Source organism: Trachymyrmex cornetzi, unplaced genomic scaffold (genome assembly GCF_001594075.2).
Source record: "Trachymyrmex cornetzi isolate Tcor2-1 unplaced genomic scaffold, Tcor1.1 scaffold153, whole genome shotgun sequence".
NCBI classification, from domain to species: domain Eukaryota; kingdom Metazoa; phylum Arthropoda; class Insecta; order Hymenoptera; family Formicidae; genus Trachymyrmex; species Trachymyrmex cornetzi.
Window position 1 is genome coordinate 146,752 of NW_017296124.1, and position 24,394 is coordinate 171,145.

Here is a 24,394-nt window from a genome sequence, read left to right on the forward strand (position 1 = left end):
AAAAAATAACGATAAGAGTAACAGCGTTACTTTACTTTCTATTCCTGTTAAATTATATATTAATTTTTTAATTGTATATCAATTTTTAGGGAGGATCCCGTTTGCCTACAGTTCTGATTGTACACACCACTCATATCAACTGGTGCCTAGTAATTTTTTACTGTTTTGCCAATGAGATTATTTTATTTTTAAATTGGCCAATCGGCGATACATGTGTGCAATATGCGATGTGTGCGATCGGAGCCCTCCCCAATTTTTAATTATAATTTGTAGCACTTTCTAAATGCTCGATCGATACTTCGAACGACATTCATTCATGATCGCGCGTAAACTCTTTGAGCGTCGATCGTACGTTACATTTTGTCAACTCGGAACAGCTTGTGTTCCGCTTCGCTTCACTCATAAATATGAACAAACACGCTCCTTCGACCTCACTTGTATCGTGACGTGAGTCATGATAACGACTGTCTGTCGTTCGGCAACACGAGTATTTCCGAACTTTCGCGATCTGAATTGTATTCCGGAATTCTCCACATTCTCACTATTACTTTATATTTCTTCTCGATCGGACGGATCAGCTGATGGCTTTTTCTCTTTCCTGGCGATTGCTGACAGTCGCGCGATTGGTAGGTATTATAAAAATATTATAAAATTACAAAAGTGTGACAGTTGCTGAATGTGATAGAGTTCTTCTTCTTCTTCTTCTTCGTTAAACTTTAATAGATTGCTTCTGTATTAAATATACAGCTGATTTTCAGTCTCTCGACACAAGGAACACACTTCAAGTCGAAAGAAAGTCAAAAGGATTTTATTTTGACGTCTTGAAGGTCAAAATGATGACTTTTAGTTATCATATTTTACTGTTTGTTGACGTTAAGAATCAAAATAATATTATTTTGATTTCTTGTTGACTTTTGTGTGTTCCTTGGGATGTCGCTTCATTATATTATTAGAACGCGACACGTGTCGATCGCTGTTATCAACAGGCCGCGCGCCGGGTTGAACTTTGACACTGACGCTGCAAGTGGTCACGTTTTGAAAGTGACGTTTGCATGATGTTGTCATGAGAATAATGAATAAAAATATTAATACAAACTCTCTATTAACAGTAGCATTACGTCATTATAATTTCTCGCTCATAGTAATACAAATGTAACAGTGCAATTATTGACTAATTAATGTGCCCGATAAGTACAAGAATTTTTTGAAATGAGCTATAAATTGTATTTATTAAAATTTTTCACGTTGTGTTTGTATGTTCCTTCAAAATTATGGGTATTCAAAAATATTTATTCACAAAAATATTAGGATTGTTTTACGAATATTCGAAATGTAAATTAAAAAAGAAAGCGCCAATAAGCAATTGCCTTTTAACTATAACCAACTCTTTGATAATTCTAAGCGATCAAATAATAATATATTGTTAAATTTTCTTTTTGTAAAACCTGTATTTTTTAGTTGGACCGGGAAAAAAATATAATTATGATAATGAATGGTTCCATTACGCGCACATTATTCTTTTTCTTCCTACACGAATGTCGTTTTCTCGAACATAATTAATTGAAAAATTGAATCTAATGGAAACATATGAATAACTTTATGTAATTAAAAAAAAGAACTTGTAAAGTTTAAAGTCTGAATATTATTCCTCTACCGATTTCACTATATTTACAAATTTCCGTTATTTTATGCTGACAAAGTAAAAACAGATAATGCAGAATGCGAAATCAAAAATAGGTATTCATAATTATATTCACAAAAATATTCATTCAAATCGAACGAAAAGTATTTATTCGTTTCTCAATAAATATAAAAAAAATGTATTTATATTCATATTCATATTATTTATATTATTCATTTATTCGAATTTTGGGCATATTTGTCGGACACACTAAGTACATTAAGTAATTATTATGTAGGTACAACACATGTGCATTGCATTATTTATACTGTTGAGTGAGGGAAATTATAACCATAATAATCCACTAATAATTTATTAATTGCAATTATTAAATTATTAGTTAACTCGTGCTGCTATAAAATCATAAGCAAAAATGATCCGAAATGATTATGTAACTCACGGACAAAACTGATTTTTGCGTGATTAATTTTCATTAAATTTGGAACGTTATAATAATGAATTGTTTGAGGTTATAGAGAAATTCGTTTTGCTAGCAAAATAGAAAAATTTTTCCGAGTAAATTTGTTCACAGAAACACTGCGTCGACTTGTTAAAGCAAACAGTTTGTTTATTTTATAAAGCAAACAACGTATCCATAGCAAATATATTTTACAATAAAATCACGTTGCTGATAAAACGTATGGTCTGTATGAAAATAAACATTATTGGAGACTAGAAAATGAAGAAATGGAAGTTTTGTTATATATTGTAACGGAATAATTTACAATACTAACGAAGCTGTACATTTTCAGCAAATAAAATCAGTTTTCTCAACAAATATTTTTGCCATCTATATAATAACTAAAATTGCTAACGAGAAATTTATTACATATTTAATTTATATAAACATCTAAATTTGCTACATATTTAATTTATATAAATTTAAGTGTTTGCTGTATCAATAAATTTTTTTTCTACATCGAGAAAATTGGATAGAATATTTTTTTCTTAATTGAGGGAAAAGTCGAGAATCGTTAACCCGGGAATCGAATAGTGACCCAGTTTTTTGCGTAAACGATCGCTGCAATATTTTTTACACTCAATAAAAAATCACTATTATTAACTACAACTGTATATTGTTGATTGTTCTACAATTTATTAGTATTTAAGAACATTACACACACACATATATATATAGATTTACTTAGTATTTTCTAAAAAAAAGTAAAGAAAAATAAAAAAAATAAGTATTGATTCTCAATCAATAAAGGAAACTATTGATGGGCTCCATTTTCTCGGTGCAGAGATACAAAAATCCCAGGTGATTATTCCTAGGCTAAAGAAATGTAACAAAGGAACAGCTTGTAAAGCAATAAGTCAACAGAAACCGATAAAGCAATAAATCAACAGAATGAAAGTGAAAGTACATTACTGTAAATACAGCAGCAAACTGCCTTCAAAACTATTAAAACCGGAGCACTGTTTATCCCATTCTAATCGGTTAGAGTATATACTTCAATTAATTATATAATTGTTATTTCTATTCTTCACCTTTACTGTGATCTACTCTATTTTGTCATGCTATTTCGCAAGATTTTCTTTAACATTTTTAACATCTCGTATTTTTCTTTAGTTTAATTTAATGTACTTCTTGTCAGATACTGTATGTATCTCACTATTATCCCTCTATAGTTAACGACCAGTGACGGATTAAGCATTTTGTCGCTCCTAGATACCAACGTTTAGCCACCCCCAGATGACTTCATTAATTTATAAATTTGATAAAAGGGCAAATGGATAAAAAAACCGAATTATATTCTCGCTTTAGCTTGTAAAAACATAATCCTTAATAAGTAATATAAACATAATACATTTTTAACTGTACATTTAAAATATCGTTTCTGATAAAATATGCTCGGTGTAACTTGTGCACAAAAACGTAGATTAACAAATTAAAAATTTATTTCAACTATGTGAAAATTTTCTTCAAAAACTGCCGTCCTAGGCAAGTGCCTTGTTTGCCTATGCATTAATCCATCACTATCAACGACGTGATTGTTTTTATTGCTTTTATTGTTGATAAAACTTTTACCGTTGACGAAACTTTTGTTTGCGTAGGCTGAGCGATCGCGCGATCCAATACGACTTTTGTCTGTCAGCTCGTTCTTCTTTGCCAAAAAAGTAGTACCCTTCAAATTGTCGGACATCGGCGAGGGAATTCGAGACGTCACAGTGAAAGAATGGTACGTGAAAAGTCTGGTACGATCTGCGGCAGAATATTTCCTCTCACGATAAATATAGTATATATTAAAAGATGCAACGTTTATCCGGCTTTAAATGCGCGGAATCCTTGAAGTTAAATTTCAGCTTTTGAATCATATCCTTTAAAAAACAATTATTACGCAGTCGACACAATTAATTGAAAATAACAATAACTCATACTTTCAATTTGTATCGACTGGGTAATAATTGTTTTTTAAAGAGTGGTTCAAAACTTTTTTAACAACTCAGTAAAATTGGCATTTTTTAATCATCCAAAATATTTTCGTCTCCATACTAAATTCGGTGAAACTTCTCAGGTTCGTGAAACCGGGAGACCAGGTGAAGCAGTTCGATGACATCTGTGAGGTGCAGAGCGATAAAGCCTCGGTGACAATCACGAGTCGCTATGATGGCCTTATCAAGACTCTGCACTACAAGGTTGACGACGTCGCGTTGGTTGGATCAACATTGTTGGATTTTGAGATAGAAGACGACTCAACAGATGCCGTGAGAGACGATGTAGGCAAGACCGCAAAGAGCACAGACAATCAAACGATTGACAATTCAGAAAAAAGCGAGAGAAAATCAGATAAGGTGGAATCGGAGAACATCACCTTGAAAGAAGAGAAGATATTGTCAACCCCAGCAGTGAGGAGGATAGCCAAAGAGAATAACATAAAGCTGACGGATGTAAAAGCGACTGGCAAGGATGGAAGAGTGCTCAAGGAAGACATACTGGCACATCTGCAGCAAATTTCCGCGGATCCGAGAGTTAAGGTGAATGTTCCATCGAACATGACGGGAAGAACGGTCGGTCTTAAAGGATACACGAAACATATGTGGAAAACTATGACAAAATCTTTGGTGAGTTTTCGAGAAGGTGAAGAAATAGCTGCAATCTTAGAATACAGTTTAACTAGTAAATATAATTTTTTTAGAGCTTAATTTTTTAGACTTTAATTTAATTTAATTTAATCAGTATTTTATATTCTATTTACTTTAATATTTAGCATTAATTTTATTACTTCTGTATTAATATTCAATGATTTTTTTTTATAATACTATTTGAATTTCTTTCCCTCCCATTTTCAATCTTTCAAAAATTTTCTAGTATACAACTTTACGATTTAAAAAATTTAATTATACCTGCAATTCCTATCTTTTAATGAACTTCCTTCTTTTTTGTATACGTAGTACAATAACGAATTACGCCGTTTATGAGTTATCTTCGTGCCTTGATATATCGGTAAGTGCTAACATTTTGTGAATTACAATTCATTTCATCAGGAAAAGAAGCAACTTGATACTGAGTCGCTTTTCTGGGGCGGCTCCTTTTTATACGCTCTTGAAATATAAGAAGGGAGGAGGAGGAAGGGAAAGTCGCTGAGACTGTGATGAAAGCTTTCGGTCGAATCAATTTCCGAAAACCGAAGAATGGTCTTTCATTTACAGCCTTTGTCTCTGTTTACATTATCGGGATGTTTCCCTAGAGAATCTGTCTTTTCCTTAGAAAATATGAGATGGTCGTTTGTGGCGGCTATTGTGGTCAACATCTATATATTGAGTCACATCACCATCCAGCACAAAACCAATCGGTAATAAACTCACTTGTATATACAGCATATTAGACGAAATATCTACAGACAAAACTTAACCATTTGAAACAAGCCTAACAATAAAACGGACACAACAAAAGGACATAAATAATCACTTACATGCTGAATCATACCACCCAACATAAAAATAGTCAGCAGTCTATACATAATAAAGCATCATGTCAGACGAACAACACCTATAGACAAAATTTAACCATTTAAAACAAAATGAATACGACAAAAAATATAATAATTACGAGTTTAAAAAATATAAAATAACAATCAATAGACTTACAAACAAGGCAACAAATTCCGACACAAAGCCATCACACGATAAGGCAGACAAGAGAATCTTTCCTGGTCTCACGTGTAGAAGGAATTGTATTGGCAGAATCAATTAAATAAGCACAACATCTGAATCGTCTTCAAGCCTGCAAAAAAGATAAGACAAATGAGGAACTGTAAAGACCAAAGATCTCCACTCAGCTTGGCAGGAATATACCTTACTTAAAAAAAAAAAAAAAAAAAAAAAAAAAAAAAAAAAAAAAAAAACGTATATTGGGCACTGTTACCAAGTCTGTTTGAAAGTTATTCCTTATATTGTGATTTTCTCAATATCTTTTAGATGCAATTTAAGTTTTTTTTTGTACTTATTTTGTTCTCCAAAAGTCTCATCTTGAAATTCTCTTAAACTTTTTGTACCCCCAAAAAAATCTCTCTTCCAGTATAAAAAAAAACCTCCAAATACTAAATTGGCAACACTAATATTGGGAAAAAGAGAAAATCTATGGATAAAAGCACAGTAATGTTAAATTAAAGCATACCACAATAATGAGCATTATTCTAACATAATATTAAAACGTCAAATACTGCTTGATCAAACAATCACAATAGCTATCACCACTTCATATTTTTCAAGAAAATACAGAGAAATATAGAAACATCTCGATAATTTAAACAGAGACAATAGCTATAACATAAGTGACATATGAAAAACATCCTCTTGGTTTTTAAAACTTGATTGACCGACAATAATCGATTTTATCACAGTCTCTGCAACCGTTCTTTTCCCTTCCTTCTTTTATATCTGAACAGTATATAAAGAGAGAATTCTTCAGAGAAGTGTAAAGAACACATAGAAATGGCTCCCAAGAAGAAAACATATCCACAGGGCGAACTAGAAGAAGAGGGAGGAAAAAACGATACACAAATGACAGAGAACTTATTACGGGTTTTGACCTCTAAATTGGTGAATCTTATATCGAAGATAACTTATGTCGTGTCCGAGTATTTTGTTGAATAGGTCTTAAATAGTACTTTTTAATGTATGAAAAGATTTCGTATGAAGGAGATTAACATTCATATCAAATCCACTGTATTCTCTCTTTGTCAGTATTAGTATTCTTATATCCTGATGAAATAAATTCACGAAATGTTGACATTTAAGGATGTATCAAAAGACGGAAATAATCAATAAACCGCATAACTTTCTTGAAGAAAATACCGTGGAAGCCTCAAAAGTTTCCCAACAAGTTATCCATCAGAAAACAACTTTATCTTTACCATGAATTTTTCACAGACAATACCACACTTCGTCTACAGCGATGAGTGCAATGTGGACGAAGTGATGCGCTGCCGAAATAATATGAAAGACTCCTTGATAGAACGAGGCATCTCTCTAACTCTTATGCCATTCTTCATAAAAGCAGCCTCGCGAGCGTTGGAGCAGTATCCTCGATTAAACGCTTGGCTCGACGAAGAGGCCCAACAGCTGCAGCTCTTGGACAATCATAATATCGGCATCGCCATGGACACTCCGGACGGCCTAGTAGTGCCGAACATCAAGAATGTGCAGAACCTCAGTGTTTTCGCAATCGCGCAAGAACTGAATAGACTTCAGGAGTGCGGCAGTAAAGCATCGATATTGTATGCTGATGCGAGCTACACGACGTTTACGTTGTCCAATATAGGCATGGTAAGTGTGGACGCACCAAAAGACAAATTATGATCAGTGAAATACAAATCATATAAATTTGTATCTATCTATATATATATATATATATATATATATATATAGAGTGTGTCCTAAGTATGCTAAAAAATTTTAAAGTGTGATTCCTCATAAATTCATAAGGTTGGGTAATGCAAATTAAAAAGCTAAAAAGTTAATTAATTTTAACTTTATTTAGTTACATTTTAGATTCTTAACTTTTTAACTTTAACAAAAATAAGAAAATACAATACTAAAAAGTTGATAAAAAATTCTGAAAAAATTCTTAGAGCTCTATGAGAATATAGTAACCAATTTTTGTCTCTTGCAGGTTTTATGTAAAGCTGGTAGTAAAATTATTGAAGACTAATTTTCGACAATTTTTAGTAATTAATATCTTGTTAACTATTACAAAAATTGTAAAATGGCAAAGGACTTTTCTTTTAGTCCATTTTGCCCCTATGCAAAAGATTTTTCATTAATTATCAAACACGCTGTATATATAGATCTATATATGTATATAATGTATATGATTTTACTTTTCGAGTGTCCGTTCAATCTTGGCATTCTTCTTCCTATTTTCTTTTTTCTTCATCTAAATATTTATTTCCACTGAAGTACTGTGTTCTTTGTGTCGACTTCTAGATTGGTGGAACGTATACGAAGCCGGTTATCGTATCACCGCAGGTGATAATAGGTGCATTTGGGAAGGCGCGAAAGTTGCCGCGATTCGACGATGAGGGGAATGTGATTCCAGCCAACATAATGCCGATCAGTTGGTCCGCGGATCATCGCATCGTTGACGGCGTAACGGTGGCCAGATTCTCCAATCTGTGGAAGTATTATGTGGAGAATCCAATGCATCTGCTGATCTGCCCTTGAAGCCGTCTATAAATATTTATATACACTAAGAATCCAGTCCTTAGATTGGACGAACTTTTCTACGTATTATTAAAACGAGATTATGAAGATTATGTCGAAAGTGTTAATATAATGTTGTGATTTTTATATTAATTACTTGTATAACCGAAACAAAAACGTAAAAGTATAAAGTAATAAACTATTTGATGTCAGAGTCGCTTTCTCATCAAGTTTCGGTGCAGGACGAGAAATACTTTCAAGTGCCGGACATATCCCTTAAAATATTAACATAATATGAATGCAATAATCGACCCTTTTTGAATATCTAATGGTTCATAAGTTCCATAAGACAACTCGTCTAGTTATAAGTTACATTTATTTGTGCTCCCAATCTAAAATGAGTCAGAATACATACTATTTATACAAAATTGAGTATCCAATTTCAGAATCGGTGATTTACAAGTTTAACGCAAATTTCCGTAAACAGTTTATACTAATTCGTAATTTACATTGATAATTTGTCTTTTCATGTGTCTGCACTTACCACGTCTATATTGGACAACGTAAAGGTCGTGTTGCTCAGATCGGTATCGATGACCTGTCATACTCCTGAAGCCTGTTCTGCACGGTCGCATTCGAGATTCAGCATATTCTTGATGTTTGAAACTACTAAGCCATCCGGAATTTATGACGATGCCGATATTATGGTTGTTCAGAGCTTGCAGTTGTTAGCTTTTCTTGTCGAGCCAAGCGTTTAATTGGGGGTACTATTCCAACGCTCGCGAGGCTACTTTTATGAAGAACGGTATAAGAGTTAGAGAGATGCCCCGTTCCATCAAGGAATCCTTCATGTCGTTTTGGTAGTACATCACTTGGTCCACACACACGTTGCATTCATCACTGTAGACGAAGTGCGGTATACTCTGCAAGAAATTCATAGTAAAGATGAAGTTGCTTTCTGATGGATAACTCGTTGGAAGACTTTTAAGACTTTCACGTATATTTTCTTCAAGGAAGTTATCTCCAAGTTTTGATACATTGATTGTATTAATAATGCAGTTAATTTTTATTTTCGTTACTTACATAACTGAGACAAAAATCAATTATTAACACTTTTGTCATCTTTCTTTCTTCATAATCTCGTTTTAATATACATAGGTGAATCCATCAAAGATAATCATGGTAAAATAAAAAGAAAAAATGTATTGTTGGCTTTGTACATAAAAATTGTAAGTACGTTGAAACCTAATTTTTTATGTAAATTTAGCGATCGATAGATAGATCCTATATATATATATATATATGTATAGGTTTAAAATTTGTATCGCAAATTATAATGTTCAGCTTTAAAATTATGTAACTTTAAGTTCCAAAGATTTTTCAAGTTGTTATGTTTCTACGAATCTACCACACTAAAAATCATTATCTTATGAAAACTATCTTTGCGAAAGAGAATTATGTTCCTTTACATATCAATATGATTAATATGTTTTATATTTTGTAATATATCTGTTTCATATTTTTTGAGTTCGCCATGTTTTGCTCTACTCTACATTTTTCAAAAAGTATCATAACATCAATCTTGTTAATGCCTTACCTTTCGCATGTAATGTGTACATTTTTGTCTTTATATCATATCCATCTATCTTGACCAATTTTGTTGGATACAATAAAATTATTATTAGACCTTGAAAAAGCGTTTAAAAAATGGACCTTTTACAATGAAATGTAAAGTAATATATGCAACCAATTCAACAAAAAAAAAATTTTTTCACAAAAAAATGTTTTAGCAGCAGTCTAAATGAAAATATTATTAATTTAATAACAGTCTTAATAAAACAACACAATATGCTGTTTAATAAAATACTATTGGTTTCAGAAATACCGTCATTGAATTAGCAAAATTATTTTCAATTAGACTACTATTATAACTAATGCTGTTAACACATCATTTTTTTCCATGCATGTTTTTATGAAACAATCGAAACATCTGCATCGTTTCTTAATGCAGAATTAGTGGAGATATGCGTGAAACGCTACAGACTTGTTCACACACTTTATACGTAAATATTAATTTATTTATTGCTGCACAACCAACTAGGACTTCTCGTTAAAGGTCAGATATCTTCCACTAACATATTCAAAATGCAATAGTAATTGTATATCAGAAGACGTCCGCGCAGTAGAACGTGAGTATCTGTTTGTACATCGATCACCGTTACAAACTATAAATTATTCATATGTGACAACCATAATTAACGTACGCTAACGAAGTGGTTGTACCGTTCAGAGACAAATCGTTCTTTGGATAAACGCGGACGTCGCGAAACATAATACTTAATAACGCATTGATCGCTGAATTATCGGAAAAAAAAAAGAATAAAAACTCTGGCACAAAAAAACCCGAGTTCGATTCGCTCAGAAATTCGTTCGACACGATAAAAGTAAGTAAAGAATTAAAAACACAAAATATATCGCAAGTAAAATGGTACGACCACTTGATTGCTTTCTCAACGTTTGCTTACATACGCATACAATTAGTCGCTTATTGTATATACACTCATGGGTACAACTCGGAGCTTCAGTCACGCGTTCAATCTTAGATTCGCAATTCACTCCGATCAATAACGATAGCGAGCGTCGCTTATGGCGTTTCCGTGCGAGATCCATGTTTGTTCGACATATTACCGCGAGATAATTAACATAAAGCTTCGGAAAATATTCTCATCAGAGATCGAATTCACAAACGCGGTTTCAACCAATTTTTATGAAACTTATCTGTATCAATCGCTCGCGGAGGCGATTATTAAAACCACGTCCCGGTCGGAAACGCCGTTAAACATGTAACAGGTATCCAAAAGGTAGTCAGTCTGTTTAGTTTAGAGTAGTAGAAAAGAGTACATATATGTGTTTGTGGTCCATGAAAGTGGAAATTTCTCCGTCAGCCAACACGTACCTTATCCCGCCCCTCTAAAACATTCTAGTACGATTCTTAGGTTGATCAAAAAAACGCTCGTCCTTGTCTCTTTTTAGAATAGAAATAGATCGAGGAGACGGACGAATGTTTTGATCAATCCAAGTATATTCCTTCGCGTTTCTACGGAATTAAATACAGCAACAGAATGAAAAGAGCAACGAGCTAATGCTGTGTGGAACTAATCGAGCGAGAACCTATAAGTAAGAAGAAGGAAGAGATTCGCGAAGAGCCTTCGATAAATCAGATTGATTAGAAGTTCAGGCTATCGTTAACGACACTGATAGACGTAAGATGCAACGCAAAAGATGAAATTGTCGATATGAGTAGGCGAAGAACACTAACGTTTGCTATCGGGTTTGACTAGGTATGAATAATCCTACTAACTCCCGACGCAGAAATCGAAATACGAAACGGCTTCTTTGATCGGTACACGGCTTACGTGAACTTACCGTAAAATCTTATAATATACATAACACCGACGAATGAAGATACAAATAGACAGACACTAACTTAGTAACAACAATTAATTACCTAACACTCAGTCCCAGAAACCCACGATATCTTTCCTCTGTCGTCTAACATTCCGATCTTGACATTCTCGATCGACAGGATTTTTTGAATTCGCAATAAAAATAGACATCCTCATTCTTCTTAACCATATTAAATGGCTTGACGTTAATAATATTAAAAAAATAAATTATATTAACTAGAGATTGATAAACAGAGAGTCATTTGTGTTTACCTAAAAATAAAAGCGATATTCCAAAAACTTGTGGAAGAAATCTTTAATAGAGGAAAGATGCGAAACCCCCGGGACGTACATAGTCTTGCATTCACACCGGTTTAGATTATAACAATACGCTCAATATATATAAACGCAACATACATATACATATAACCGAATAACGATTTTTATTTGTGCTACCATTTTTCAGTCCTACACTCTTCTTGTCATCCTCTTCACCGCGATTTTTCCTCTTATCACTTTTCTTCTATCGACATGACGTAGAAAAACGTCTTATCTCGCCCGTTGATTGGCGATATCACGCTCGACTAACAATCGTCGCAGTGGACATTTTCTACGAAAGGTACAAGTTTGCTCCTTCAACGGGATATCAATGGAAGAAACGCGAGTAACCGCCAAATTAATCGCGTTGGTTCCGAAAGGCGTTTCGTGGTCTTGACAGTCTAAGAACATTAATGATAAAAAAGTAACGGTACACGTACACATTCATTTGACATCCTTGAGCACTGGCGCGAATAGGTGTGAAACTTTTATAAAATTAACATGTATTCGTATATATATATATATAAAATAACAACCAGCGTATACATATCTAATAAAGACACAACTCTCACAATTTATAAACGTCATATATATTATCCAATTAATTTACTCATTAATCAAATTCTATTAATCAAATATTTGTTCCTTTTCATTAATAACATGTTAAAAAAAAAAGATATTCTTTTACAGGGAGTGTGTTCTTTTTCCATCCCAAGTCTGAACTGGTGCATACTGGTGCAATAAGTTAAAGTGAGACAGGTATAGTTTGTTTAACTTATTGCACCAGTTCAGAACTAATTGAGAATACTTCGGAAAAAAATAGACTATGATCTTCAACATGATAGCTGGAAGATTAGTCATATTTTTTGTTAATGTCACGAAAGTGCGCGCCACTGTTTAAGGATTAATTAACAATCGAACAGCAATCTCTCGCAATACGGGATAAATCTGAAAAAGGGCGTAAATGCGAGAGAGGAAGAGAGATCCGTAGTGGATAATACGCCACAATTGTTGAACATCCGAAGACTGACATCGACACTGACGAGTATAAACATTATTGATATAAGTACGGCACATAGAAGAATATTTTCTTTTCTCCCCTACACCAGACAAGAATGTGACAAGGATCCCATAGAGCGAGGTGCTTTTAATTATTATCAGTAACCCTGAATGTTCGATTATCTAAAACAGATATCGTTCGAACTGTCACCCCGAAAAGCGACGAGCATTTCGTTCGTAATCGAACATTCGACTGAACATTCCAAGTTCCACTCAACTCGCAACAGTTCTATACTCGTTTTTTTCATAGCATTCCTTGATCGAATTATAGAATTTATAGCTTTGCCATACGCAATAACAACTACTATAGTCAACAACTAATCAAGATCGCAATGCACGACCGGATCACGTTAGAAATTATTTGATTACAACAAATTACAAAATATAGCACGACATTATAGATATCTCCCAATAAGAGTACAGGATGTTCCGTGTAACATTTTCGAAGAACTTCACCCACAAATTCTCCAAAAAGTTTTGTAAGCCGACTTTCCCTTAGCAAAACTTTGATCGCAGTCCACTCTCTTGACTTCATAATTTCTGTATTTTAGCATTTAAAGAATAAAGATATTTAATTAAAAATTAAAATGTCAATGTTTCATATAAAAATGTGCTTCTAAATATTTGTGTAATTTTAAAATTTAAATTTAAATTCAATAGTCTCTATTTCTTAACTTTTTTAACTTGTTATTTGTGCGAACTTTATAATCAATTCTTACGTACCTTTTCCGTTATTTATATTGTTAATTTATTCTAATTTTAAGTTTAAATATAAACTTTAAAACTAGAATTTCCGTTACATTTTGATTCCTAATTTAAAATTTTATTAAATAAGATCCTCAAATTAAAAAAAAGGATAACATTTTTTTATCTATTTTATAAAATTGATAGCTCGTTTTCATAATTAAAAAAATCGTGTTTATATTTCAGTGTTAAGAAAGAAATCTAAGTTATGAATTCGAAGGCGAAGTTCTTGTCGAAATATCCCGTGGAAAAATGTCTAACAAATATCTCAACACGCGGGAACAATCGAGAGACTTATTTACACCGCCCTGGAATCCGTGGGAGCCTTGTCTGGCTTGTCTACAAATAAATTTGTTTATATATAATATATGTATATATTTATATATGTATAGTATATATATCTTTTTTCTCAATATGTTATGTATATGGATAATAAATAGTACTTTGTTTTCTGGCACATTGTCGGCACTCCCATCGAGGAGAACGCATATAGATATAGATATATGTAAATCAACTAGTCTACCAACATCATCGTCCACACGCGCGCGCAGATGTGCGTGTCTCGGAATTAGAGAGCTTTCAGGAAAGACATTATTGTTCTAGTCGTAGTTACTCGTGGAGGAGCTACATAAGCAAGCGGGATGGATCCGCTCGTAGATAAGATTGTTTGAAAAATAACATATACTTCATTATTATTCTCACGAGGGAGGATCGATCACTTTATCGCGCCGTATTAATCGCAAAACAAATTTATAATATGTATATCCTAGTTTGTTTTACACACAATCTTACTCAACACAAATATATAGATGCACGTGTGTATGGGGTATCCCGTTTTTGTCTATCCACGCAAATATCGTCGCGGATTCACAACAGCGCGAGTAATTTCGGCGATATTCACACAGACTGCTCTATCTGTCTCTCTCGTTTTTTCGCGAAAGTGACGCGTTTACCTATCGATTTACAGATTTGATTAAAGAATATATTTAAATATATATATGTATATGTGTATCATAGAGCTATATATATAAAATGTATTCAGTCTGAAGTGTGTAAAGCGATCGTACGCGATCTAAAAGAATTAGAAAAAGTTTTCTTCCCCTTTTTTTGTTTCTCCGAAATAACTTACAATCATTGATGGCGACTTATCATCATAGATACAACAGCACCGGTGGCACGAAGAACTGCGACAGCGTTATTGTGATCCGACTTGGTAAAGTCGATACCGTCTACCTCCAGAATCTTGTCTCCCGGTCGAAGAGTACCCTGTGCTGGCCCATCGGGATTCACCTTCGTCACGATTATTCCCTGCGACAAAAAGATCATGTATTCTTTCACGTATCTCTTAATACGTGAACAAAATTCAATGTGTAAATTACATGAGTAACACACGTACGGTCTCTGCACCCGCTACCCCACCAGCTATACTGAAACCGAGACCTGGATTCTTCTTCACTTGAACAGGCAGCTGCAAAATAACGTAGGTATCAAAATTAGAAAAGTCATTATATATCCATAACTAGTACAACTTGAATTATTTTTAATAGACAAATTTATAGAAAGTTATAAAAATTTCCTTATTTTTAGCACAAGTATAATTTCCAAATTAATCTTTAATCTTCTTCAAGTACTTAAATTTATTAAAATTCTACTTTTCTATTTTTATTTCCTACATATATATATTTTTATGGCGTTCTTCTGCAGTATGCTATCCAAAAATTATTTCTATAAAAATCACCGCATTTTTCAGTATACTCTATTCAGAACAAAGCATTGGAGCAACATTGTAGCAACATTGCAATATTTGCAATATTGTTATATTGTTTATGCTGCATGGGACTCCATTTTCCATATTTCTCGCAAACCAGACTACCTACCACATTCGCGTTTTTGTGAGGGCCAAACATCCACTTGAATTTCGGCTTCCTCTCCGAGCTTGGCGTCTCGTTTGATGCAGGATTCGTGTGCTCCTTGAAGTTCTCGGTGTTGAAGTTCGTGTCGCCTTGAGACTTGCCGTTCGTATGGTTCGACATGTCTCGGTCCGAGTTGTTTTCGCTCTTAGCGATAACGGTAGCGGGAGAAGAGACGCTCGATGCGTCGATGACATTCTTGTTTGTTTGAACGGGAGCGTTCGTCCGATCAATGTTCGTCGACGCGTCAGTGGGGACATTGACATTATCGCATGGACTATTGCTTGAAACGTTCCCGTTCGTCAGCTTCTTCGATCGATCGAGTGGCTTCACTGCTGCCGATAACGGACTGCGGGACTTCTTCCCCGTTACCGGCGACGTGGGGATACCGGAATACACGTTCAATGTTCTACTCGCGTCATAATCCTCTCTGGAGACACTCCTACTCGAGCTTGCATCGTTACCCGAGTTCTCCGTGTGTTTCGTCTTCAGAACAGGAATTTTACTCGGCCTGAGGGCACGATCGCTCAGTTCGGAATCGGCGTCGGGATCAGAGATTGGTGTACAATTCTGGTCCACACTAATCTGATCAAGAGAACTCATCCGCTCGTTATCCATTGGCTTGTCGTTCGAATTGACGAGATTTGCCCGGTCGCTCGATGACACGGACGCGCATTCTTCAGCTTTCGCCGATTCCGCGTTCATATCCAAGTTTTTCTGTTTTGTTACATCCGGTAATGGTCCGACCGAATTTAAGAGCGAGTTGAAAGGTAACGAAGGTGGAGCCAAATGCGTATCTGCTTCGATCGCTGAAAAAAGGTGAAGATTAACGTTAAATTTTCATTTTTTTTTCTTTAAACTTAAGCCTAAAAACAGAACAATTGCTCGCAAGCAGCATATTGATAAAAATATGTGAATAAAAGAAATATTTGCACAAAAATATACTCCTGCAAAGTGTTTCTATCACATCATTTGCGTGAAATCATCCTATAGAAGTAAAGCAATACTTCTTTTTTTCACCATACAGATGGATCCACTTACATTGTTTTTTTCACCTATACGATTTTACTGATACTTTATTCTTTTAAAGGACCCCGCACAAAATCATAGGATTTTGGCCCTCGGTGAAATTGGCTGAAATTTTAGTACGTTATAGTTCTTGATTCACTGATCAAAAGTGTATTGTGTCCATAGGCACAAATCCCGAAAATGACTAGTTTTTTTGTTGTAGCCATTTGAAATTTTATTTTACTAATGCCCCAAAATTAGGTTTCTATAATAAATCAAGAGATCATTTTTATATGAAAAAGGTGCATAAAAATCGAAGTTTTGTATGTGTGTGCACGCGCGCGCGCGCACGTGTGTGTTCGTGTATGCATCAATGATACATTTATGATTTTAGTTTTTCGTCTGTTCTCGGAATTATTCGGAATGAACAACGTGGACGTTCCATGACAGGCGTTTCATTCCTTTGGGTTACTTGATTTTCGTGAATATGAATGTAAACAAAGCGAAGAGGAAAAGAATTTTCTATCCTATGTTGCTATCGCGCTTTAGGGAGCACCCGATATTTTTTTGTACATGGAGCTTCACATGCCGAAACAAACATGAAATAAAAATTCGGGTCGTGATAATCAAGTACTTCGCACATGAAAGATAAATGGACTCACACATTTCAAATGATACGCGTAAGAGAAATCGTAAAAATCTAGCAAAATCTAAGTACATAGTAAAAATGCGCGCGCGGACGTATGTATATGGGAACAGGAGATGGAGTGGGGGTGGGAGTGGGGTTGGGAGTGAGGGTGGTGAGAGTGGATGGCATATTGTTATCTAAAATCTCTTGATTTATTACAGAAACTTGCTTTTGAGGCATTAATAAAATAAAACTTTAAACGGCTATAACAAAAAAACTAGTCATTTTCAAGCTTTGTGCCTATGGACATTTTTGATCAGTGAATCAAGAATTATAATATACTAAAATTTCAGCCAATTTCACCGAGGGCCAAATGATTTTGTGCGGGGTCCTTTTCTTATCTCGTGTCATATTATTTTGTTTATTGTATTGTATTTTATGTATTGTTCTTATATTGTTTGTTATTTTTCTTTGTTTCTTTTCTTTATTTTATATTAGAGGGCTCGCTTAGAACTATAATAAATTCCATTTATCTACGATTTTGTCAATAAAATTTCTTTTCAATGTCATACAATTTTTAATTCGTTGGTTTTAAGAAGTAACGATAACGTACGGTTATTAAACTGCTGGAAAAGAGCGGCCTTCTTGGAGAACGCTGCTGCAATGTGATATGGTGGCGGAGCTGGTGGTACGTCACATTTCGGCGCAACAGCTACCCGCGTCTGCTCGCCGTATTTGCCGTCCGTAGCGTCGACGGACATCGTTGTTCTATAGGGCTCAATGAACTTCTCGGATTCTACTATCTTCGCCGTATTCGCCTTGGAATACTCGTCCGGTTTCCATGTGGAGTTGACGTAATCGGCCACCGTAGGCGCTTTCGTGACGTAATCGGACGTGGGATTGCGGATGTACTTGGCCTCCCGGATGTCCGGGCTCTTTTCCTTCGCTAGTACGGTCTTATTTGCCTCGTCGGACGATTCCTCGGATACCGAGTGCTCCGCCGCTCCAGGATCGACCGGTCTGTTGTTCTTGCTATAGTTCTTCGCCGTGTGACGATCGACAGAGGTTGTAGACAAAGGTACGTTCTGTCGAAAACATGATTTATTAGTAACGTATAAATAACGTAAAGATATGTTTAAACATAAAAATCAATTAAATCCTGAAATACTCAATACATTTTATTGTGCTATTAGGTAAAATATATATTTTATAATTCGAAATATTTGCATTTCACTCTTATACTCAAATTAAATCAGTGTACAATGGCTTTAATATGCACCAGTGCGCATTAGTTCTTCCAATCGAATTCGCCATAAGAATAAAGAAGATGGTGACCTCGTTGACTTTAAGAAGATTATTTTAAAGTCAGGTCTAAATTTTTTTTTTTTAATTAAAAGTCGCCTTTTTATTTTAAATTCATGCGGCTAACTTAAACATAAGGATTTTGAGATATTCTAATTAATTATACAATGAAAAATATCATATATCACATAAAATATCATGTATCGTATGAATATCATATGAATATTGTACGAAATATCACATATCATATGAATACTACATAAAGAATATCATATATCATAAATGTGTTTGTGGCAAAACAACTGTATTATAAAAAAAAGTTATGTAAAAGAGCAACAAGTACTTACTCTTTGATCATGAATGGACTGATGATGCAGATTACGAGCGTGCCTAGCGAGATTGCGTAGCTCCTTGGGGTAAGGGGTCGGTGCTCGATGAAGTTGCCTGGGGACTTCGGAATCTACCTCAGCAGCGAAACATATTCTCTTGCCGTTTCCGATGATTGAACTCGAAATCGGTCCTGCGGTTTGTGCCATTTCTAAAATTGAAATTATGAATATTACTACACGAAGATGCGATTAATGCAAAAAGGAAATATATCTAGAGTAAAATGTTGACGAATGTGCGCGATGTTTTTTAACGGAGGTACTATTCCATGTCATTTTCTTAATATCTTACCATTTCATTCCTCTTCTTCCTGTCCCTCTTCTACTAGCAGCGTGAATAAATTTCGCATTTTTATTGTTAATTGAAGATGTGCATAAGCCTGATAAAGCGTGTTTTTTATTTGCAATAGTGTAAACTGAGACAAGCAAGAAGCTGTTTTTATTAGTTTAGATATAAACAAAGAAATATTAAAGAATATATAAAGCTATGTAAAAGGAAGAAATGCAAATATTGTTCCGTAAGTTAGTGAAGATTATTCCAAACTATTATTTGTGATAAGTGAGATTTGTAAAGAGAGATTAATTGAAACTGAAGCACCAATAAATTAAACAAAACTATATACAAAACTATATTTAAAAAAAAAAACGGAAATAATAGGCACTCACGCTCTAAGTCTTGCCGCGGTTTCTGTGGCAGCATAAAGCAGCTCAACACCATCATGTCCTCCTCGCAATTGAACTCCTGCTGTAACGGCACTAATGGCTGGCTCTGATTGTCACTCAGCCACAATGCTTTCAGGTTACTGAGATTCAACATGGAGACTGGAAGAAACTTGATGCAGTTGTTGACGAGATTGAGCACTCGCAGCGAGGACAAATGGCCCAATTCGGGCGGCACCCGCGTCAGATTGTTCGATCTCAAAGAGAGCAGAGACAACGACGTGCAGCTGCCAATCTCGGCAGGTAACGCGCGCAGATAATTATTGTCCGCGTTGAGACAGTGCAGCTTGCGTAGCAAGCCGATCGAAGACGGCAAGTACTCGATAAAGTTCTTAGTGATTATAAGCTCCTCTAAGCTCGACATCTGGCCGATGTCGTTCGGCAGTGCGTTCAATTGATTGTCGTCGATCTTGAGGGTGACGATTGTGCGCAGGTAGCATAACGTGTCGGGCAGCTCATACATCTCGTTCGAGGACAGATTCATGATCCCGATGTCGCGCCAGCCGCGTATTTCCATCGGGAGCGCGTGTATCGCGTTCATCGTGCAGTCGAAGTGGTTTAAGCGGTAGAGCTGCTCGACATTTGCTGGGACACGCCTGATGTCGTTACCGTCGATCCATAGTTCCGTGAGATTGATGAGATCTCCAACAACTTCAGGCTAAAAACAATAATATAAACATACATAACACGTATATAACTCTCTAAACATACTAAAATTGAAATTAAAATTTCTGCACTGAAGTCCATGTAAAATTGATGGACTGAATATAACTGCTATGAATTTTCTCTATTAATTTTGGCAGAAAAGAAACATGAATATCAATAAAAGTATTAATAAACGGACCAAAAAACAAATAAAATAGATGGTATGTTTTAGAAAAAATACAATAAATTTGATTAAATTTAACGATTAAATTCATTAAACTTGACGTTTATATTGAAATAAGTATGTTATTTTTAAACGTATAATTTACATGCTTTGCTCGTTTTTTAGTCTGTTTGTTGAATATCCTTCAGAGCTTTCCGAATACATATATACAACAGTATTAATAGTCATAAAGTAGCCACAAATGTCCTTTCTAAGACATCAAACGATTTTGAGACATTATGTAAATGACATTCGTTTAAAAACATGAGTAAATTAAAAAATGGTTATGACTTAACGAAAGATGCGTTCTTACTAGTTCCGTGAAGTCATTGTTGCCAATATCGAGCCTCTGCAAATTCACCAGACGGCTCATACTCTTAGGCAACGTCATCATGTTGTTCTCCCGCAGCTCGAGCGTCCTCAAGGCTGACAGTCGTCCGAAGTTAGCCGGCAAGTATTCTATGTACGCGTCATTTATGTAGAGCTCGCGCAAGCCGACGATATGTGTTATAGCGTCCGGGAAACGTTCGAAGGGATTGACACTGATATCTATTGAGCGGAGACTTTTGCACTCCTTTATGCTGTCTGGTAACTCCTTTATACCTGCAATAGAAGTACATGTACAATAAAAAATATAAGTACAGTTAATCTACATCGATCATAAAAAAATCATGTCGATCAATAAAATTATACTATAAAGCTTGTAGAATACAGCTGCTCTCCTTTTAGGAGTCATATCGATACAAATGTCGTTTTATGCTTCTTGAAATTTGACGAATAACAAAGATGCCAAGACACTTGTGTCTCCTAAAAGAAAAGCAGCCTACATTTCGTATGCGACAAAAATTAAGGACGTATTTACTGTTCTTGCTGAGGTCTAAGTATTCCAGGTTAATCAATGATGCTATGGCAGGTGGCAACATAGTGATTTCATTATCGCTAAGCGACAGTACTCTCAATTCGTGGCACTGAAATAGCGGTCTGGGAAGATCTCTTATCTGAGGAAGAACGAAAAAAAATAAGAAATGTTGAGTGTATTATCATAATAATTGCTTTTCATTTTCACACAAGTAATATTGAGTCTACAGTTATATGAGTGCTTTATGCTCAGATAGTAATGTCTCTACTTTCTTACTTTGGCGACAAAGTTCTTGCATAACAACACAGGTTTATAAACCTCATGTTTAAAGGGAGTTAATAAGATTCAGTAAAATATATGGTCTTGAATTCATACAGACTGTAGGTAAAAACTCAGTTGAGTCTCACTTATCAGAATAAAAAGGAACATGCATTCAACAGTTATCAATGAGACATTGTCAATGAGAATTATCTGAGCTGTAGTGTACATAGCAAGCAGTTAATTGTATGATACAATCGGCAGGAGATTGGCTCTGAGAAGATGAACGCGGCACTCACTCTATTGGCGTCGAGATACAATTTTTCCAACGTTCTTTCGTAAATGAACACATCGGGTGGTACATCGTAGAGATTACAATGATTCAGCTGTAGCTCGCAGACGTCTTCTTCCTGAGCTCTCAGACACGCGGCGCACTGCCACCAAGAGCTACCCATTTCATGTGTGTAAAACTAGAAACGATAGTCACACATGATATTAATTGTAATTCTAATAATTCACATATTTCTTAATTATAATAAACCATTTTAGTTAATTTATATAGTTTAGTTCAACTTTTAATATATTACAAGCACAAATCATATAAAACTTTAATAAAACTCCAATACAAATTCGACATCATAATATTGTTTTTGAAGAATTAAAAATTTAAATTGACATTCCACACATATCTCTCTATTTTCATAGAAAGTCATTTAACTTGTCATCCAATAAACTTCTTTGTTTAATTATATATTAAATCTTTTTAAAATTTTTCAATCTAATTTTTCAATTTCACTCATCATTATTCATAATAAATTATTATTTAATTATAACTTATTTAGTATTCAAATTAGTAATAATAATTGTTCAGTCATACCTAATTAAATAAGTGATTATTTAATAATAATTTACTTGATATTCAAATTGATTGAATTATCAGATACTAATCGGATTGTCAAACAAATTATATATAATTATAATTACTTAAATATTTATTAAAAATATTAAATATTTACATTAATAATAGTTATTTAAATAACCTTTATCATAAATCACACTTTTTTTGTATGTCCATTATATTAATCACAACAAATAAATTCACATTCCCAAACGGAGAGCACTGTGAGAAGCACCAGGAAGAACCATTATACCTGCGGTGGTCTCAGGAACGATCCGGCCGCGATCCAAGGTAGGACAGATCCCACCGCTCGCGAGAACGTCGTCGCCGCCGTCGACGACGACGACGATGATCCACGGGGGCGCCGAGCCGCCGCCGCCGCCGCGATCTCCGGTCGCCGATCGCCGTATCACCGCGTTGCACCGCCGCTACGCCGCGGGCTGCGGCCGTGAATCATCGCGTCGCCCGCGGGTATCGGCATCGCCGTTGTAAACGGTGGCCTGGATGGCCTGGCCGACCTGGTTCGTCCTGGGCTCGCTGTGCGAGCGAGCGTGTGATCCGCAGTGATCGCTGTGAAAGTCTGGCGTTGTGATGCGAACGTGAGACGCCGGCGCGAGGAACGTCAAGAGATGATACGTCGGTGCTTCGCCGCTGTCGTCGTCGTCGTCGTCGCCGTCGTTGTCGTCCTTCTCCTCCTCCTCGTCACCGCCGCCGTCGTCCTCGTCAACGCCGTCGATCTTCTCACGCGCATATCTCACTCCCTCCTCATTGTTGCACGACGTACGGCGCCGTACACGCCGACCGCGGGAATCCGTGTCTTCCGAGACGCAAATGCCGATGGGATAACGATACTGTCACACCTCTCACGTGAATCCTACCGAACTCCGTAAGCTACCGCAAGAGCGGTCAAGCACCGCGCGAGATAACAATCCGAATACTCCAATGATCGACGCCGAGTCGAGGCCGATTACGAAGGGCAAAGGATTACGTGAGGGACAGAGGTAGGGGAACGCGCGGTGGAAGAGGCTAGAAATGGCTCAAATGGCTAATGACTGACGTATGTACAACAGGTATGTTCGAATTACTTGCACTTTTTGTACTCGGCATCCTTCAACACCCGAATATCTATTTAGGCCTGTTCTTTTTAGTTGAACTTTTTACGGTACGTTTCCACTGAGCGCGTCACGCTTCGCGTCGATTCGTATGTACTTGACCGGACAAAACCTCCGGTTGTAAAAATTATTATTTCAAATCGTTTGTATTTCGTATGAACACGACGCGAAATGCTGGAAAAACCGATTTTCGTCGTACGACGCTCTTCAACCAATCAGAAAACAGAATTCCGATGATACGAAGCAAAGTCCATCGGAATCCTGTTTTCTGATTGGTTGCAGAGCGTCGTACAACGCAAATCGGATGCAGTGTGAATCCAGCAAAAGAGAGAAATGCTGGAAACCAGACATTGTCAAACGCTATACCAGAAATATTTCGGATTGCCGGTATAATCTCGTTATTCAATAAATTAAAGTACCTCACAGCTGTGAAATTATCTTTAAGGAAGAAAGCACAGAACATATACAGGAGAAGCGCAAGTCCTGTATTAAAAGATGGCAACAAGAAACGATCGCCACGCTCCTAGTGGCCTGGTCGACATACTACCA

At 35.6% G+C, this 24,394-nt stretch overlaps 2 protein-coding genes across 4 annotated transcripts; one reads left to right on the plus strand and one right to left on the minus strand.

Moving 5' to 3' along the window:
• The first annotated feature begins 519 nt into the window (after positions 1 to 519).
• On the plus strand, positions 520 to 9,229 carry Dbct (Dihydrolipoamide branched chain transacylase E2). Its single transcript, XM_018502992.1, has 5 exons — positions 520 to 626; positions 3,740 to 3,864; positions 4,201 to 4,747; positions 7,058 to 7,453; positions 8,114 to 9,229. The coding sequence occupies exons 1-5, from the start codon at positions 582 to 584 to the stop codon at positions 8,348 to 8,350; spliced, it is 1,350 nt and encodes a 449-aa protein (XP_018358494.1). The 5' UTR covers positions 520 to 581; the 3' UTR covers positions 8,351 to 9,229.
• Lap1 (leucine rich repeat containing protein 7 lap1) lies at positions 9,174 to 23,064 on the minus strand. 3 transcript variants are annotated; one of them, XM_018502989.1, is made up of 10 exons: positions 22,135 to 22,290; positions 21,581 to 21,716; positions 21,032 to 21,321; positions 19,797 to 20,508; positions 19,092 to 19,282; positions 18,056 to 18,527; positions 15,774 to 16,615; positions 15,293 to 15,364; positions 15,026 to 15,204; positions 9,174 to 9,252 (listed from the first exon to the last, which is right to left on the minus strand). In XM_018502989.1, the coding sequence occupies exons 1-9, from the start codon at positions 22,288 to 22,290 to the stop codon at positions 15,028 to 15,030; spliced, it is 3,048 nt and encodes a 1,015-aa protein (XP_018358491.1). In that variant the 3' UTR covers positions 9,174 to 9,252; positions 15,026 to 15,027. The 3 variants fall into 3 exon arrangements, with proteins under 3 accessions (XP_018358491.1, XP_018358493.1, XP_018358492.1); XM_018502991.1 differs by lacking the exon at positions 9,174 to 9,252 and adding an exon at positions 22,987 to 23,064 and having other exon boundaries at positions 15,028 to 15,204; positions 22,135 to 22,305; XM_018502990.1 differs by lacking the exon at positions 9,174 to 9,252 and having other exon boundaries at positions 15,139 to 15,204; positions 15,276 to 15,364.
• Between the last annotated feature and the right edge of the window lie 1,330 nt (positions 23,065 to 24,394).